We start from the raw sequence: 19,777 nt of genomic DNA on the forward strand, positions 1-19,777 counted from the left end.
CCTCTGTACCACCAAAGGCACGTCTTCCGCCAACGGGAGCAGGGTCATCCGCAAGAAGGGCTGGTATTCTTCCCCTGTAAGGCGTTGTGGAAGGATGACTGGACCCACGATGCCGTTGCCGATAATCCCCGCCCACACATTTGTAGCAGAGCTGATGGTTCGCTGCCATCAGATCGTGGAGATTCTCTGTAGCCAACGGGTGGATGTTGTGGAAATTGATGGTTCAAATGGTTCAAATGGCTCTGAGCACTATGGGACTCAACTTCTGAGGTCATTGGTCCCCTAGAACTTAGAACTAGTTAAACCTAACTAACCTAAGGACATCACACACATCCATACCCGAGGCAGGATTCGAACCTGCGACCGTAGCAGTCGCGCGGTTCCGGACTGAGCGCCTAGAACCGCTAGACCACCGCGACCGGCTGGAAATTGATAATATCCTTCATAAAGGTAGTTTCATCCGTGAATATGCTGGATGACAGAAATCCCAGTGTCGAATACAACGACAAAACTGACAGATGAAACTATATGGCTCCAGAGAAGTCTCAAACATCTGTGATGTATGTATGCAGACTGTAGTGACGAATGAAAATTTGTACCAAGGTCAGGATTTGAGCCCAGGTCTCCTGCTCACTAACCAGATGGCTTTGTGGCTTTGCTTAACTGGACGGGCTACACTAGCATACATGCCTCCTCAATCCACATTCCTATTCACGCCTCAGCCCGCTTAGTATTCCCCCTGTAAAGGCTCTCGTACTGTGTTGGAGTAGCATCTCAACATTGGATGAGACGAGGGATCCTGCATGACACCCAGGCATAGGTGGTTTAACTAAATGAAACTGTGTGGTTCCAGGGGTGAAACTGTCGCCGCGTAGGCAGTTCCGTAGGTGAAAAGGCCTCAACGTGTTGTTAGTGATGCAGATAGTGGGCAGTTGTGGAGAATGTTCCGCGCGGTCTTCTGTTGTACCCCGTGCTGACGGGCTCGTGCACGGTGCTCATACCGGGGTCATGTTCTACAGTGTTCTGCACCTCGGATCTGCTCCCTGAAGTGGGTGTACTTCCCTGGGAACACATTTCCGGCCACATGGCTGTATGACTTTTTGTGCATCTTATCGCCACATGGGCCCTTTCCTGCAGTTCGCGCACCGCTTTTAAGTAATAGCCCGTTCAGCCGGCGTGGCGTGACATCTCCGCAGCTGAAACTGTCACCAGACGTATTCCAACCTATCTTTAGCAAATTATGCAACGAAAAATGATTACCATCCTCCCTTCCGCGTGAAAAGGCCATTGGTCGCGCACGTTGTAGCGTAATTTCCGCGGGTAATGAGTGGTTTATTCGGCGTTAAGTGAGACGCTGTGGCGTCGCGGCCTACGAGTTAATTAATAGCGCAGCGTGGAGCTGGGGCGTCACGCCGCGTGAGTCACAGGACACGCACCGCCAACCACCCCTGTCCCGTGTACAAAACCAGCAGGCCGCGGGCACACCCAGCTGACAGCGCACGTGTCTCAGTGTAGCCGTTTCCACGTCTGGTGCGCCGGCTTGGGGTGAAACAAAGAAACTCAAGGGGACATTACGAGCGTGGTTTGATGAAAGCAAGAAAAAATATTTTTTTCGTAAACAGCTTACTGCACTTTTCGACATAGTCCCCTTTGAGGGATATATACTTGGTCCAGCGGTCCTCCAGCTTTTTCATCCCATCAGAAAAATAGGTTCCGCCAAACTCAGGACAATACTCGTCGACTGCAAGTATGACTTCCTCATTTGATGGAAATTTCTTCCCAGCAAGCCAGAGGTTCCAGTTAGGGAACTGGAAGAAGTCACTTGGGCCAAATCTGGTGAACAGGGCGTATGAGGAACCAATTCAAATCGCAGTTCATGCACTTTCGCCATTGTTATCACTGATGTGTGGAATGGTTCATTATCCTGGTGAAAGAGATTTTTTTTTTTTGCGTGCCAGCCTTGGTGTGTTTCAGGCAGCGCAAGTTTCAAACGATCCAGCAGCGGGCATAATAGGGTCGAGTTACGGTTCTGTCTTTTTCCAAGTTATCCATGAGGATTATTCCTTGGGAATCCCAAAAAACAGTATTATTCCTTGGAAATCCCAGAAAACAGCGGCCGTCATCTTACCAGCTGACAAATTGATCTTTCCCGTCTTCGGTGCACTTTCAGCAGCCTCTGTCATTGTTTTGACTGTCGTTTTGACTATGGTGTGTAATGATGGATCCAGGTGTCCTTCCACATGGTGAGGGATTTTCCTACTTTACGTCGATCTGTTGCCTTATACTTCAGCAATTCTGTCACTATCGTCGTCGTCCTTTTTCTTGTCTCTGTCCCGTATCGGAACCGTTATGAACGGATGCGGCGTGGTAGTTTAAGGGGTGGCCAGATGCCCTTCCTGTCGCTACCCCGCTAACCCCCCCCCCCCCCATACGGAATGTGTGTACCCCATCTGTCAGCGTGTAGTTACTCATGTGAATATAACCAAAAGTTTTCTAAATGTTTGTGAATCATGTAATTGAGACAGGATTTCGTTACCAGCCCGGTATTCACCTACTCGAGTGTAGGAAACCGCCTAAAAACCACATCCAGACTGCTCGACAAACCGACCCTCTTCGTTAATCCGCCGTGGGATTCTATCCGGGATCGGCGCACCTTCCCGTCTTGGAACCGGCGCTTTGATTCGCACGGCTATCCGGACGGGTAATGCTAAACTGCGTCTTGGTTAAGTGGTTACGGTGTTACTGTCCATTTGTTGAATACGTTATTCCCATTTCAGTTTACTTTTTTTATTTTTTATCTATATTAAAAATTGTAGTTTCTTCCGTGTGTCATTAATTCGTTTTCGTGCAAGAGTGTCTAACCTATCATGTACCATAAAAAATATCTTCTCTGCAGCTTGTGATTTCTTCTAGTCTGATCTGCCTATTAAATAGCCTTGGCCGCCGTATGTTAACAAGCGGACTATTATCACCCTAGATAACTTTATTTCTGTTTGTTAGCGTATGGTACGAATACAATAAAAAAGTACCCTTTGTCACGCAATTCACAGGATTTCGCAAAGTATAGATGTAAGTGTAGATGAAGTTAAGAAGATAACGAACTCTTGCAAGTTCGCGCTGCTGATGAAGACGAGTAGAAGAGTTTTCTGAATATTGTAGAACAAATGTACAGTACGTAAAGTGGGTCCGGTGAACATTATTATGCAGGGTTATTGGAGTGATTCCTTAGCTTCTCTGGGCGTATTTGTTGGAGGAGCAGTCCATGGGGTTACTTTTCTGCGGATATTAGTGAAGTTCTCCTTAGACTGCTGAATAGAAAGGTGCAATAATATTGTTCAGTATTTAGCCTGGTTCGAACTGTCGGACGATCAAGACGCTACTGTTGTTGTTAATACTGTACTCGTACTTTGTTTCAAGCAGAAATAGGACAGTGGTTGCGACTGTTGCGAGGAGCATCAAAAATTCACCCACGAAAATTTGTGATGAGTGTTGAAATCGAACTAAATAAATAATTAGTAAAACTTTTGTGCGTTGACGGTAGTGTGACATTCATTTATTATTGTAAGTGGTTATCCTTTGAATAAAAAACGAAGCAGTGCAACGAGTGATGTAATTGCAGAAAGCCAGCATGTAGGTATTATGCTGCGATACCTTGTTACTGGCAGTTCTTTGGAAGCTTTGAAGTTTACGAGTAAAATTTCAGTCGGAGTCTTTTTATATGTACACACACGGGAGAGGGATATATTTATTTGAATTACAAAGCGTGCCAATAAAACTCGAAATCATAATGCGAGTGACAACCCAGAAGAATCATACTTAACTTTCCAGTTCATCTGCACTAACCTCCTGTAACGTCGGCAGCGATTAGTACATTTCGATGAACTTTAATGTGAATGATCCTCTTCCTTGTTTTGAATTCATTTTAGTAGATAAACATGACAACGACACACAAAGAAGGCCAGAGCCCGTACATGAACGAAGCACGTGAACGACTGACAAAGCTATCGTCAATGCTGCCCTCAGACGGCAAAATAAACCACAGTTAGCGCGAATTATTTCAGAAGTAATTGGTCTGCTCATTATCCATACTACTAAACGGCTAAACAGGTGCGCAGTCCCTGTTGCAGGCTGCTTAAGGGCTTCGAGGGGCAACAAAAATTTGATTTTCAATTTCATGCAGTTACTGAACGAATTTAAAAATTTCAAATGCTGTCATAATCTACTCGTTAATAGGTATGATCTTTTGTTAAAAGTTTAACACAGAAAGACAAGCATTACGGTTAGAGCCGGCCTTTGTGGCCGAGCGGTTCTAGGCGCTACAGTCTGGAACCGTAAGACCTCTACGGTCGCAGGTTCGAATCCTGCCTCGGGCATGGATGTGTGTGATGTCCTTAGGTTAGTTAGGTTTAAGTAGTTCTAAGTTCTAGGGGACTGATGACCTCAGCAGTTAAGTCCCATCGTGCTCAGAGCCATTTGAACCATTACGGCTAGACTTTGTGTGTGCCTTGAGGAAGCTAACGCACGGCGCACAAAATACCCTGACTATATTCATGGAATGTTCGAGAATGAGAGCACTTAGCGACTTCCAACAAACTTGACGCACAGTTTCAAACCCTTAAGAAACTTTTCCTCGGTGACATCCCCATAAAATGATGAAAGTAAGAAAGTTTATCGCGTACTACATTTTGGCTGTGCATGCAGTAAAACTGTCGCATCAGGCATGACGTTTTTATTTATTACTTCTTTACTACTATATTCGCAGCACATTTTGCGGGCAGTGTCCAAATATACCTCTGAATAGACCTGCAAAGTTATGTCGTTGAACGTGACATAGTTTGGGAGATGAGTTTTTATACGTGGGAGTTAGACTCTTTAAGGGGGGGGGGGGGTAGGACGTCAAACGGGCCGACTTGGAGCAGGAGAGGCATCACAGGACATATTAATTTCCAGTGTCTATACCTTTACAAATAAATTCAGAAAACTTTGTCAGCATCACCAGGAAGGATTCAGGATTCACACTCATTGCAGTGGAAGTTCGAAAACATAACAAAATAAATTTTTTTACGTGTGAAATTTCATCATTTTTCCACTTACTAATGGCAGCATTTGTTGCTATAGGTACACTTTTCTTCATAAGTAAGAGAGATGGTTCGATGGATTTTGCACAGCATACATACCATACTTACAGGCGTATGAAACTCTAGACTTTATTTAATTTATGAAAAAACGAATGATCTGTTGCATTTTAAACTTCATGTTTAGAAAAAACACAAAAATTACCTCAATTTTTACCACAGTTTTTAATAGATTTGGAAAATTCTAGAGTTTCATACACCTGTAAGTATGGTTTGTATGCTGTGCAAAATTCATCGAACCGTCTCTCTTACTCATGAAGAAAAGTGTACCTATAGCAACAAATGCTACCATTAGTAAGTGAAAAAAATGATGAAATTTCACATGTAAAAAAAATTACTTCATTATGTTTTCGAACCTCCACTCCTATGAGTGTGAATTCTGAATCCTTCCTGGTCATGCTGACAAAGTTTTATGAATTTATTGGTAAAAGTATAGACAGTGGTAATTAAAATGTCGTATGGTGCCCCTCCTGCTCCAAGTCAGCCCGTTTGACGTCCTATCCCCCTTAAAAAGTCGAAAGTGGGGCTTCACTGGTTATTGCATAGCCTCTTAACCTAACCCGCGCACGTGGAATATTATTGCGCATTCGGACATTCTGAGCAATAGCAGCGACTGCCCTGGGGCTGCTTAAGGCAATTAACTTATGAGGAATGTAGTTTTTCCATTTAGATGGTTGGGAACTGACAGAGTGCTGGGTGCCGTTTACGCACAGCGTGAGGGGGTGGTGTTGTTTACCAGCGCGAGACGGGAAGCGTTTGCTGCGGGCCTTTGTCAGGGAGGCGCGACACGGGCGCCGTGGCTTGTGCGGTCGCGCTTGTCGGCGATTCGGGCCGCGTGCCTGCGTGCGCGACAGACGAGAGGAGTGGAGAGGAGAGGAGAGGAGAAGAGAGAGGGAGGAGACGCGGAAGAGGCGGCCACAGCGCGCCACCTGCAGGGGGCGTCGCCCGGCGCGGCCCACGCCGCCAGCGCCTCCCTTGTTTTCCTCCTCCCCCGCGAGCACCGCGGCTAAAAGCTGCTGTACGAGCAGAACAACCATTCCGCTATTGGCTGCTCAATAAGGTTCAGAAGTCGGGTTAAAATTCTGGGTCAAAAGATATCGACGGTAGGATTCCCCGATGAATCAATAATTCAAGAACAGTCTTAATCGCATTTATTATTGTTATAATACCGCCAACTGGTTTCAGCCCGACGTAGGGGTCATCTTCTGGGCGTTTACACCATTGGTCGACTGCTGGAGGTGTCACTCCTCTCTACATAACGGCAGAAAACTGTAGTATTTGATAGTTTCCTGCCGTTATTTAGACAGGAGTGACACCACCAGCAGTCGACCAATGGTGTAAACGCCCAGAAGATGACCCCTACGTCGGATTTAAACCGGTTGGCGATATTACAACAATAATAAATGCGATTAAGACCGTTCTTGAATTATTGATTAATCATACTAATCGCTGCTTCTCTCCACAACCATGTTGTCCAAAAAGTCCCCGATGAAAGTGGCGAATAATTGCAGGACCTCTTGAACTGAACAGTTTACCGGGAATAAATTGAAAGCTAGCTGAGTAAAAACGAAAGTGTTGGCGAAAGCAGAAATATAAAGGGGCAGCGAAGTGAAAACGAGACAGGGCGAAAAAAGTAACTAAACAGTTTAGTATTTCAAAAGTAATCTCCATAACTGTTTATACATTTATCTCGCTGTGGGACAAGACTGTTAGTGCCTTCGTGGAGAAAAATGGTTGCGGTTGCCTACAGAACCGTGACTGTATCCAGGAGTGCAACTCTGTGCCAGAAGCAAATCGGCGGCCACGAATGTCTTTCTTCAGGGCTCCAAAAATGTGGAAATCGCCTGGGGGCAGATCGGGACTATATGGAGAGCTTCGCGGGGAAACTTCTGCGCCGAACTAGGAACAACCATAGAAACATGTGGCCGGGCCCAGCTGCAGAAATTTCGCTGCGAAACCCTTACACGACCCCCATACACTCCCGATCTCTCCCCATGCGATTTCTATATTTTTGGAGGCCTGAAGAAAGTCATTCGTTCCGGCCTCTGTGGCCGAGAGGTTCTAGGCGCTTCAGTCTGGAACCGCGCGACCGCTACTGTCGCAGGTTCGAATCCTGCCTCGGGCATGGATGTGTGTGATGTCCTTAGGTTAGTTAGGTTTAATTAGTTCTAAGTTCTAGGGGACAAGTCCCATAGTGCTCAGAGCCATTTGAACCATTTTGAAAGATATTCGTCGCCATCGATTTGCTTCGGACGAAAAGATACACCCCTCGGTACAATCATGATTCCGTAGGCAACCGCAAACATTTTTTCACGAGGGTACTGTGACCGTCTTGTCTCATATTGGCATATATGTATTAATAGTTACGGTCATTACGCTTGAAATAATAAACAGCGTACTTACTTTTTGCCCTCCCTCTCGCTTTCATTTGACTGGCCTTGTAATATAGGTGGAAAAGTTAGCATCAAAATTGGCGATCTTGTAGTGGACGAAGCGGTGGAATTCTGTTACTTTGGAAGCAAAACAAAACGTGACGTATGAAGCAAGGACGACATAAGGACACTAGCACAGACGGAGAGTATTCTTAGCCAAAAGTCTACTAATGTCATAGCTAGACCTTAACTTGAGAAAAGAAGTATATGAGCACAGCGTTATGTGGTAGTGATTCGTGTACTTGCACAAATCCGGAAAGGAAATGAATCAAAGCGTTTGAGGTATGGTGCTACAGAAGAATCCTGGTCAGTGGACCGATAAATTAAAAAAAAAGAAAAGAGATTTTCTACAGAACTGACGAGGAAAGTAATATGTGGAACACACTAAAAAACAAGAAGTAGCAACAGAACGGTAACACATCTTAAGACATCATGGAGTAATGTCCATAGTACGGGAGGAATTAGAGAGCGCAGAAACTGTCGAAGAGAGGTTGCAGTATGTTCAGCAATTAATTGAGAGCTTCGGCTGGAAGTTCTATTATAAGTTGAATAGCATAACGCAAGAGAGTAAATCGTGACGACCGACATCAAGCCAGGCAATCGACTGAAAAAAAAAAAACAAAACTATATTAAGGCTCGCCTCATACTGGCAAAACATAATCAGTCGCGGAATGGGTGATTTTCTCGTAACGCTTAGACCGCTACCTCCCGATACAGGTACACTATCTGATCAGAAGTACTTGAACATCTCTTTGCAATGCGGAATTGACCCGTAGATGTGAAGAGACGGCAGACTCGCCGGTATAAAAGGAGACAGGGGGTTTGTGTTGTCAGTAGAGATAGAGAAGCAGTGACAGCACAATAGGTCGATCTGGAGACCTCAGTGACTACCAACGTGGACTAGTCATTGGACATCACCCGAATAACAGATCCGTCGGGGAACTGTCAAGCCTTCTAAAGCTGCCCTAGTCGACAGCTGGTGATTGTGAAGTGGAAACGGAGAGAAACAACCACACCTAAACCAAGGTCAGGCAGACAGGAGACGGTGCCTGTAAAAAAAAAAAAAAAAAAAAAAAATCGCTCGCGAGTTCCAAAGTGCTACCAGCAGTCCAGGTAACATGAGTGTGCATAGCGAGTTAAAAAGAACGGGGTACAGTCTTCGGGCAGCTCGTCATAAGCCATATATTTCTGCAGTGAATGGTAAGCGTCGCTTGAGGTGGCGCAAACAGCGACGCCACGGGAGAGTGGATGCGGAGTTCAAGTCGTCATAAAGACGAAAGGTGGACACGCCCCGTACAAATTTGCTCTACTGGGTGTGCGGAAACTTTCGATAAGATTGTGTGAGTGATCAAGACCGGTATATACAATTGAATTAAACTTCGAGACGTGAAATCAATGGAATAAATTGGGGAAAAATGTGTGAATGTGCAGTGCGATGAAATGACACCAGTGAAAAACGTTATGTGACGCTTGAACCTGCTATATTATGAATATGTCACGACACGTTGATTACGCTGCAGGTTCAGCGTTTATGCAAACATTATCACTGATATTTAATTTCATTGCATATTCATGTGTTAAATTCCCATTGATTCCATTCATTACATTTCTTTGAGTTAAAACTCAACTGATACACGGCAGGGTTAGCCACAGCTCTCAAGCAAAACTGTGTCGCTGTTCCCACGTACCGCGCAATGTAAAAGGAGCGAAGCAAAATTAGTGCTCTAAGATTTCGTACTTTTCATTGCAGGATAAGTGCAATTTGAGAAAGCTTGATGGCCAGTAGCTGCATTCAGAAAAGAAATTACAAGCGGACTCGAAAGAAAAGCAATTAGTGCTGGGTACTATTTACTTTGGTGCTTCAAGACAGTTGTTGTTGTTGTGGTCTTCAGTCCAGAGACTGGTTTGATGCAGCTCTCCATGCTACTCTATCCTGTGCAAGGTTCTTCATCTCCCAGCACCTACTGCAACCTACATCCTTCTGAATCTGTTAAGTGTATTCATCTCTTGGTCTCCCTCTACGATTTTTACCCTCCACGCTGCCCTCCAATACTAAACTGGTGATCCCTTGGTGCCTCATAATATGCCCTACCAACCGATCCCTTCTTCTAGTCAAGTAATGCCACAAATTTCTCTCCACCCCAACTCTATTCAGTACCTCCTCATTAGTTATGTGATCTACCCATCTAATCTTCAGCATTCTTCTGTAGCACCACATTTCAAAAGCTTCTATTCTCTACTTGTCTAAACTATTTATCGTCCACGTTTCACTTCCATACATGGCTACACTCCATACAAATACTTTCAGAAACGACTTCCTGACACTTAAATCTATACTCGATGTTAACAAATTTCTCTTCTTCAGAAACGATTTCCTTGCCATTGCCAGTCTACATTTTATATCCTCTCTACTTCGACCATCATCATTTATTTTGCTCCCCAAGTAGCAAAACTCCTTTACTACTTTAAGTGTCTCATTTCCTAATCTAATTCCCTCAGCATCACCCGACTTGATTCGACTACATTCCATTATCCTCGTTTTGCTTTTGTTGAGGCTGGTAAGCTGCATATTTAACATTGACAAAAACGGCTTTATTTGTAGCTTGTATGTTACGCCATTTGAGACGCAATTGACGAACCTCGAAACTGTGTCACGCTGATCGGATTGGGCATCACAGATAAGAAACGTTCGCGTTGGCCCGCGTCCTCGCCGCCGTGTTGATCCAGACTGTTTGCTGAGTTAACACGGACGAGAGCGACGCCAGACGCGTCGAAGGACCACACTGTTCGCAGATTTCGCCCGCGGCCGCCTCTGAAACGAGGCCGCTTTCATCTGCCGGCGCAGCCACGGGCAGCCAAGTGGCTCCACTGCGCGGGACAGCCGAGCATACTGGCTGACCGCCGCGTTCTAGTCCGCAGCTTGTGTCTCGCGCGGAACGGCTGCTCACTCGAGAATGCAGGCGTCGGTACACCGACGTCATGAAAATACAGTGTGTGCCACTAGCTCTTTGCCATGTGATAGCGTTTTATCACGACGAAAAAAGCAAGTACACTATATACCGTATGTACAGTCAGCACTCAAAACTTGATGTGATTCTCCATTGTGGCAGAGGGAGAACCTGGCTGTCCTTCATGCTGCCTAGTTCTGGTAAGGAATGTGTGACGGACTCCTCTCTTTCCATTTGCCATATTTACGGTTAAGAAATTTCCGTTTGGCGTTATTGTTAGTTCGTCGAAGACACACATTAATTAGCGAGCCACCTTTTTGGGGTAATAAACGCAAATAACACTTTCGAAATTGGTAGCTGCGTTGTATCCATAACAGTTTCAGCTAATGTGACATGTGTTCGTTAATCACGCAGTCGATTCTGTACAGCTAATTCTTTTTCCGGAAAGAAAGCAGTACATCTTCTGCTACTTTTGGGTCTTCTGTCACAGTCGTATCGTAATGCGATCGTCGTAATTACTGGCATTATGCCAGTAGCAGAAATGCAGCGGTCGAAAGATAAGCTGACGAACTCTGTTTGTCTTGGGTTCGCAGTCTCGTTGAAGTTTTGAACGACATTTCCACCATGGAGTGCAGTATTTATAATAATGTCTACAATCGCAATTTCGACTTAAAAAAAATTCAAGTGGTTAAGATGCTGAAACCACAGCAGTTGTCGACATTGATAAAATAAGCAAAAGGAATTTGAGATTTCGTGGCTAATGCCAGCATTCACTAATATACCATCGATACGCTTTCTTCCAGTACGGAGTTCGTCACTGACATGTGTAGGAGTCACGAGTCCTGTTTAATTAGATTTGTTTCTTTCTGTTACATACCGATGGTGCATATAACGAATACTGACAAGAGCCATTTAAGCTCACTTTTTATTTTATTTTACTGATGTTGACAAGTGCTGTTTTCAGCATCTTAACCACTTGAAAATGGATTAAAGGTCGACAGTAAAGTTGTGGAAAAACAATACGTAGCGAAGTTCATAGCGAAAATGTTGTCATGCAAGTAAATGACAATCCATATTCAGTCTTCACATACTCTTTCTGTCTAGATTTAATCAGATTTGTCGATTAATGAAATTGCTTCGTTCGATTTACTAAGAAGAACTGCTATTTTCTTGAAACACGCATTTTTGTTAGAAACTGTGTCATCTGTCGATTCTTAGTACACCCCCATTGTATTGAGGCAGTATCGCCCGGTAATATTATCACCCAATTTCGTTTCTGTCCAGTACCTGAGTGTCATTAAACGTGCGGCAGTCCTCCGGCGGTTGTTTCGTGAAATTGCATGCGCTAAGAGAGCCGACTACGGTCAAAAGAATAAACACCTCCAAGTGTACATCCCTTGTACTGAGTACAGGGCGCCTTGAAGACTGAAATATCGAAACAATACTTATGCGCAGATTACACTTACAGTTTCGTTAATTGTCACATGTAAATTCCTGGACATTTCGTTAACGGATTGTACGACATTAACCAAGTGTAGGACTGACCCTTTCTGTAAGTGAATGACGTATCTCGTACTTCGTATCTGTCATCCGCTTGATACCGGCGTCGTTCCACGTCGTTTGAACTAGTGTCGTTAAGGCAATTGTGGAGGTGGTTGGGTAATTCAGTGAGGAACTGTATGCCCTAATATATCTGAAGTTTGGAAATATGCGGTAAGTTCCTGTGGGACCAAACTGCTAAGGTTATCGGTCCCTAGGTTTACACACTACTTAATCTAACTTAAACTAACTTACGCTAAGGACAACACACGCACCCATGCCCAAGGGAGGAATCGAACCTCCGACGGCGGTTCTCTAAAGTTTGACGCAGCAGACTGAACACGTGTGATTCGGCTGCATTGTGGTTAGCATCAGACAGGCAACTATGCTAATGGTATTTTATTTGGACGTCACTGTATTTAGAAAAGGGTTTACCTGTCGTAGAAGCAGGCCTAGTCTTGCCCCTTTAGTAAACAGGAGTCACGGGTTGGAGGAGTTTTTACGTCTCGAGTGTGAGTTTAAAAGTACTTTTACTGTATTAGTTCTCTAAATAAACAACACTGTAATTCACGGCATACACTTTACTCGAGTATCTTATTTAATTTTCTCCGTAGCCGGAATGTTTGTAATGACACACCAATCGCAATGAAACCCGCCTTCTGTCACAAAATGTTTAATACTGCAGGGTGTGTTCGCAGCTCGTGGTCGTGCGGTAGCGTTCTCGCTTCCCACGCCCGGGTTCCCGGGTTCGATTCCCGGCGGGGTCAGGGATTTTCTCTGCCTCGTGATGACTGGGTGTTGTGTGATGCCCGTAGGTTAGTTAGGTTTAAGTAGTTCTAAGTTCTAGGGGACTGATGACCATAGATGTTAAGTCCCATAGTGCTCAGAGCCACTGCAGGGTGCATTTCAAAACCCTTTGGGTTCCTCTTCAGATGCCATAAAGTTTTTTGTGTAAAATTGCAATTAGACTCACCGCGAATACTTATAGCGGCACTTTTATGTAAATATACAGATGTAAGACTTCCAAACATCACGTGAAGATGGAAGCACAGAGTTTGAAATGCATGGTAAAGTAATAAACATTTTGTCAGTGAAGGTGGATTTAATTCAGTACTGCGATTTCGTAACCTCTGTTCTCGAAATACCTTTGTGTGTAATTCGTTAGAAGCGAGCTCCAAATGCTGGACCTGACAGTTGGTAGTTTTCAGAATAAATCTCTCTGCGGCGGACTGTTCGCTGTTGTGGAGCTTCACGGCAGATTAAAACTGTACCCCGGTTTGGGACTCCAACCCGGAACATTGGCTGCCAAGGTAGCTCTGTCGGTAAGGTCATTGCCCGCGAAAGGCAAGGTTCCTAATTCGAGTGCAAGGTCGGTACACGGTTTTAATCCGACAGGAAGTTTGAATGCGCAATGAGAAGGTAATAAAGATAAACACACCCGACAAGCACGTTGGGGGCGTGGGGAAGTCTTAACCTGAAGGAACACTGAAGCACACTTCTGTGTAAGAGAGAGGGAGCTGTGTTGTTAGCGCTAGTCACGCAACTAGGCCTAACCTCCCTCCGATGATTTCCGGTTTAGGTTTCTCCAGGTTCTCTGATATCACTTTGGCCAAGTCCCAGGATGGTGGCGAGAGAAGACTTCGACAGATGTACGATACGAGTTTGCAGTGCCTCTTGTGTTCAGAAGTACGAGCGTTCCTTCGGACTTCCATACGCGTCCGAAGGCATACACTGAAGCAACTACATCCATTACGAAATTCATGAAATGTATTCACAAATGCGAATATGGACAACTTTCAGTTGTATAATGGAATGACGACAATGAAAATTTGTGCCGGACTGGGACTCGAACGTGGATTTCTCGCTTATCGCGAGCGGTCGCCTTACTGTTAGGCTATCCGAGCACGACTCACGGTCAGGACCCAAACTTCCGTATGTCGTCAGCCACGTGTCTACAACTTGTACTCGTACATCCATTATGTATATTTCCGTATAAGCGAGACATTGTACTTGAAAGTCGTTTGCCCGGTGTCGACGGATAAAGGCAGTATTGCAGTGATTTCGTTCAGAAATACGATGCAATGTCCCTTCGGACTTTCAATTAAAATGTCTCCCGTGAACGGGGATGAATGGAGGTACAAATACAGGTTGTAGACACATGGTGGACTACACTTGGAAGTTTGTGTCTGGATGCGCTGGATAGCCTAATAGCAAGGAAATCCGGGTTCGAGTCCCGGCCGGACACAAATTTTCACTGTCATCATTCCTTTACACAGCTGAATGTTGTCCATGTTGACAACTGCGAATATACTTCATGTAGTCGACAGGTGTTTTCGCACCACCGCCCCCGCCCGTCCCCCTCCCTATCCTTACTTTAAGCCCAACTTCTCTATCGTCGGGTCATTAAACTGTGACGACAACAACAACAAAAACGAATACAATTCTGCGTACACTTGTAAAGATGCAGGATGGTTACTGAGGTGAGCCACTGGTATTCTTTCACAAACAGCTACGCTTTTTTAAAAACATTTCGACGAAATGTTTGCGACACTGACGAAACAAGCGAGGCACTCCGCCCGCCTCCACGAGGCGGAGTCAAGCCGTGGGCGCTGGACGGACGTGCCCGTCAGACGACAGAGGAGCGCACACGTTGAGGACACGTGTCGGCGCGCACACGCGCTGCCGTGTCGGTTACCTGCGGCGCGCGTGGCCAGCAGCAGCGCCGAGACGAACAGCGACGACGGCCACATGTTCGCGGCGAGGCGTCGGCGGCGACTGCGGCGGCGGCGGCCGTGGCTGCGGCTTCTGCTACGTTACCGCCCCCTCCCCCCCCCCCCCCTCTGGCTGTGCGTCTTGTGGTGGGGATGCGGGCGCGAGCTGGCCGGCCGCCAGCACTATTTACAGCACGAGCAAAACTGCAGGCACAGCCGCGCCACCACCGTGGGGTTCCGCCGCAAGCACCCGAGGCCTGTGCGAAAACGGGCCACGCGCCTCTCCGATGGGGATGTTACATTAATTTGTCCATTTCACTGGTTGTTGACCGTCGTAACTATCGATTATACTATTTTAACTCCTTGATTACCAATTTCATTTCAAAAACATTAATGTATGGTTATTTTAATTAATGTATTAGTCAGACGTAACAATATGAATAGTATACACTCAGTCGCATAAGTATTCGGACAGCACGTAACGGCACATAATTCTGCAGTTTGCCGCATAAACAAATACAGAAACTGCACTTTGAAACACACGTCAAATTCGAAGAATTGTTGTTGGACGTGTGTCTGCTACGTAATATTTCCTGAAAACGGTATGGGAAGTTGCAACAAAAGTATTCGGACAAAGGCGGACAACGTGAGAGAATAGTTCATTCCGAGACGCACAGAGGGTGAAGCGACTGCAGTGTGTGTGCGACATTCCCGCGAGACGATAGCGATGATTAGTAAACACGTATCGCGAGCCTGTGCAGGTCGACGATGGGACGCAGAGGGAAATGTTCTACGTTCGAGCAATGGCAACTTGTCGTTTATCATCACGCGAAGGGGAAAACCTGCAGGGAAATTGCCACAATAGTGAACATCAAGAAAAGTACAGTTCACGACATTAATAAGAAGACCGATTGGAATTCCGTTGCAGTACAGGACGGCCACGGACATTTTCACAGAGAGATGAACGTGTGAGTGTGCGAAAGGTACAACAGAATCCGAAAATATCTGCCATACGAATTGCAAGTGAGGTGGAGGGAGACCTTGGTATAAAAGTTCATCCCGAAACCGTGCGGAGAGTATTACGACGATCTTAGAACCATGATCGAGTGGCACGGCGAAAGCCATTCATAAATGCAGTGAACCAGAAGAAACGTATGCAGTTTGCGAGGGAACACGCCGAATACGATCAGGCTTTATGGAATCAGGTGCTATTTTGCGACGAATGTAAATTTACATTGTGGCAAAGCGACGGAAAGGGAAACGTGTGGCGAAAGACCAATGAAGAGCTGAATCCCAGGAACCTCAAACCAACAGTAAAGCTTGGAGGTGGGAGCATCATGGTGTGGGGATGCATGTCCGGCAATGGTGTGGGTGATTTAGTGTTCATTGATGATACGATGAACAAGGAAGCGTATTTGAATATACTGCGAGGACATTTGAAGCAGAGTGGGCGACATCTAGGTATTGTGAACAACTTTATCAGGATAATGATCCCAAGCATACCGCGCATATTGTACAAATGTGGTTGCTCTTCAATTGCCCGAAAGTATTGCACCCCCCCCCCCCCCCAAATCATTAGACCTTAACCCAATCGAACATTTGTGGGATAAATTGAAACGGACCCTCCGCGCAGACAACATCTATACCAAGGAGACCTTGAAAGAGAAACTGCGCCAAGAATGGGCAAATACAGGCCCAGATTTCACGAAAAAACTGGTGGAAAGTATGCTTAGGAGATTGGAGGAGGCATTGAAAATGAAAGGTGGACCCACAAGGTATTGACATTTTCGTCGTACAACTTATCAACATTTATTGAACAGTGTCCGAATACTTTTGTAGCAGCAGGGTGTGCAGGATGTCTCATTTTTGTTGTTAATTTTTCTGATATTTATGTTTTGGAAACGAAATAATACAATAATTCTTTTGTAATTAATGTTGTTACGCATTTATATTGCTAATAAATATGTTTGGGTTTCATAGTCAGTGCTTCTCGAATACTCATTGTGAAACTTCCCACTGTCCGAATACTTTTGCGACTGAGTGTATTTCTCGCTGTTTCGTGTTCTGGGGGGGTTGGAGGGGGAGTGGGGGTGGACAGGGTTATCCATAAGTTCATAAGTATCTCCAGGGCTTCAAAAGACGACGGCGTAAGAACTACAAGACATACTGAAAACAGATACACCTCAGGGGACAGAGCATATCTCCAAGTTTGTAACTCACTCTACTGGTCCTCAATACGGGCTTCGTTTGTGATGTGGCAAGCTTTAATTCCTGGGTGCAAGTCGTTGACACGATGTGTCCGGGGCGGCGCGAAGGCAGCACATTTTGCGAATCGGGTAATTGGTTAACCTATCCACTAGTGCGATCCAATTCGATGTGACAATAAGCAGAGAAGGGTTAACGGTGAAACTTGAGGGCAATACAAGCTACAGGTGCAATCTGCTGACCGTTAGTAGACTTGTATCAGTGTCCTCGCTATAAGGACATTGATAAATAGCAGTATAAGCCGGCCGCTGTGGCAGAGCGGTTCTAGGCGCTTCAGTCTGGAACCGCGCTGCTGCTACGGTCGCAGGTTCGAATCCTGCCTCGGGCATTGATGTGTGTGATGTCCTTATGTTAGGTTTAAGTAGTCCTAAGTCTAGAGGACTGATGACCTCAGATGTTAAGTCCCATAGTGCTTATAGCCATTTTTTGAATAAATAGCAATAACATGCAACAAATTCTAATTGCCGCTTTGATAACCTATCGTGCGAGACATACGTCCCGATAGTAGTCAGAGGATTAAGATATACAGCAACCAGCCGAATGTGTATTTTTGTCCGTGCTTGTAGGCGTTGGAGGCTTTCACCCATCTTCACTTAGCGTAATACATGTAATAAATGGAGATTGAATTTGTATTACGTCAGTTGAAGAAAGCCCGAAACACGCATTGGCATAAATACAACTACATAAAAAGTGCCTGGTTGCTGTATTTCTTAAAATAAGCGGGATTTTTCGGATAGTGAGACGGTATAGAACTAAAAGTATCAATACTTTGCTCATAAGTAGTATCGTAAGAAAAGTATCGAAAGAAAAGCATCGTTATCTTGGACAACGGTACCTAATGTTGATTAAAATGTTACCCCAAAACTATATATTTAATTTACTCGCTTCTTCCATCCAAGTTGTTATGCATTTACATTAAGAGAGATGTTAACGCTCTACTTATTCTCTTGTGATCTTGTTAAATAGATACACTGCCCAACAAGAAAAGTGAAGCACCCAGAAGGGGATTGAGAGAGAATGTGAAGTTATTTGAATGATTAGAAAATAGAATTAAATTTTCAAGGGACTTGGACAGTATAAGCCGACTTATCACTATGACGTTGCAATGAGGAAGAGATTAGTGTTTGACGTCCCGTCGACAAGAGGTTATTAGAGACCAAGCACAAGCTCGGATTAGGGAAGGGTGCCCAGGGAAGTCGACACTGCTCTTTCACAGGAACCATCCGGCCATTTGCCTGAAGCTACTTAGGGAAATCACGGGAAAACCTAAACCAGGATGGCCGGACGCGGGTTTGAACCGTCGTTCTTCCGAATGCGAGTCCACTGTGCTAACTACTGCGCCATCTCGCTCCGCATGTGTCGTTGCATCCTCTCTGTCAGGCGTGGATGCACTGATTCGGTTGGGAAGGACGGCGTAAAGTCTTTGTATCCTCAGTTGGGGCAAGCTGGTCCTAAACAGTCCTTGATGTCGTGGGTACTGGAACTGGAACGGAGTTGACGTCCGACCTGTTCCCATACATGTTCCACCTGGGACAGATCTGGGGATCTTGCTGGCCGGGGCAGTACCTCAGCATCTCGCAGGCAGTTCATATTGACACCTGCTGTGTGTGGACGACTATCCTACTGTTGACAAATGGCACCACGATACTGTCACATGAAAGATAACTCAAGAGGACGCAGGATGTCCGCGCTATAGTTCCCTGTCACTACCAGCCGTTGCGTGAAGTCATACCCGATGGCTCCCCGTACCATTACGCCAGAAGTGACACGGCTGTACTCCTACAAAACGTTGGAAGGTCGTAGCCGTACTCACCGATGTTGGTCGTCCAGTGTAGCACAGAACCGCGGCACAATGCGATGCCATTCATCAGCAGTCCATGCTTCCTGGTCTCAGCGCTAATGCAGACGCAGTGTCTTGCTGTTAACGACAGCCCACGCATGGGACGGTAATTCCCTATTCCGGCTGCTGCTGGTCTCTGACGAGAGAAACGGAATGACGCGGGATGTTGCCAGGAATTCATTACTTGTTCTGGGATGGCAGGCGCTCATGTGAAGGGATTACGATGTGCTTTGCGCACAGTACGATGTTCCTCCCTTTTGGTGGTCAGATGTGGCCGACCGAAACCTTGACGAGTATGCCTGCCATCACGTACCCGTACACTCCAGCAAGGGACCACAATCACATCCGAATGCTTCACACACTTGGGTACTGGACGATTTGACCAGCTGGCCAATTGGAGACCCACAAGTAAGTCTAATGGTGAAAACAGGGGGATTCAAAGTGAACGAACTGCGGACGAAACGTTACCAATGTTGACGAAGGGTCTCGAATGTTTTCGTCCATTCTGGCGCTCTTCTTGACAGTTATGGAACTAAGTCATGCGGACAGAGGTTTGGGTAAATAATCAAAATTTAGTAAATGATTCAAAATCGTTTCTAGGATCATTCGATACGATACCTGCTTTAAAGTACTGACATTAGCAAAAGCATCAGTCGAAAAGTATCGAATAAAATGGTGTCAGTAATGAGGCGAATGCAATCGATACCAAGAATCTTCGAAAAAATTTTCCGTTTCTCTAGTCAGAAGAGAGGAACGCTATACGCATCCGCAAGTCGCCTAGGTTCCACTTGTAATCAACACTTATCTGTCTTCTTCCAGCAAAGTACTATTTCGTTCACAATGAATGAGGGTGTTTCCGTGCTCCGTCCATGTGTGTTTTGTTCTTCTCACGTTCCTCGAAACCGCG

General features: G+C 45.4%; 2 protein-coding genes across 2 annotated transcripts in view; one reads left to right on the top strand and one right to left on the bottom strand.

Annotated features, from left to right (window-relative positions):
* Positions 1 to 14,817, bottom strand: part of LOC124711188 (lithostathine-1-like) — an 85,656-nt gene extending 70,839 nt beyond the window's left edge. Inside the window, exon 1 of the mRNA XM_047241117.1 lies at positions 14,750 to 14,817. Within this exon, the coding sequence (XP_047097073.1) occupies positions 14,750 to 14,804 (55 nt within the window). The 5' untranslated portion in view covers positions 14,805 to 14,817. The remainder of the gene's footprint in view (positions 1 to 14,749) is intronic.
* The window catches only part of LOC124711187 (HIV Tat-specific factor 1 homolog), a 580,556-nt gene that overhangs the window by 115,283 nt on the left and 445,496 nt on the right, over positions 1 to 19,777 (top strand). The window lies entirely within an intron of this gene.

This window comes from Schistocerca piceifrons, chromosome 8 (assembly GCF_021461385.2).
Source record: "Schistocerca piceifrons isolate TAMUIC-IGC-003096 chromosome 8, iqSchPice1.1, whole genome shotgun sequence".
NCBI classification, from domain to species: Eukaryota; Metazoa; Arthropoda; class Insecta; order Orthoptera; family Acrididae; genus Schistocerca; species Schistocerca piceifrons.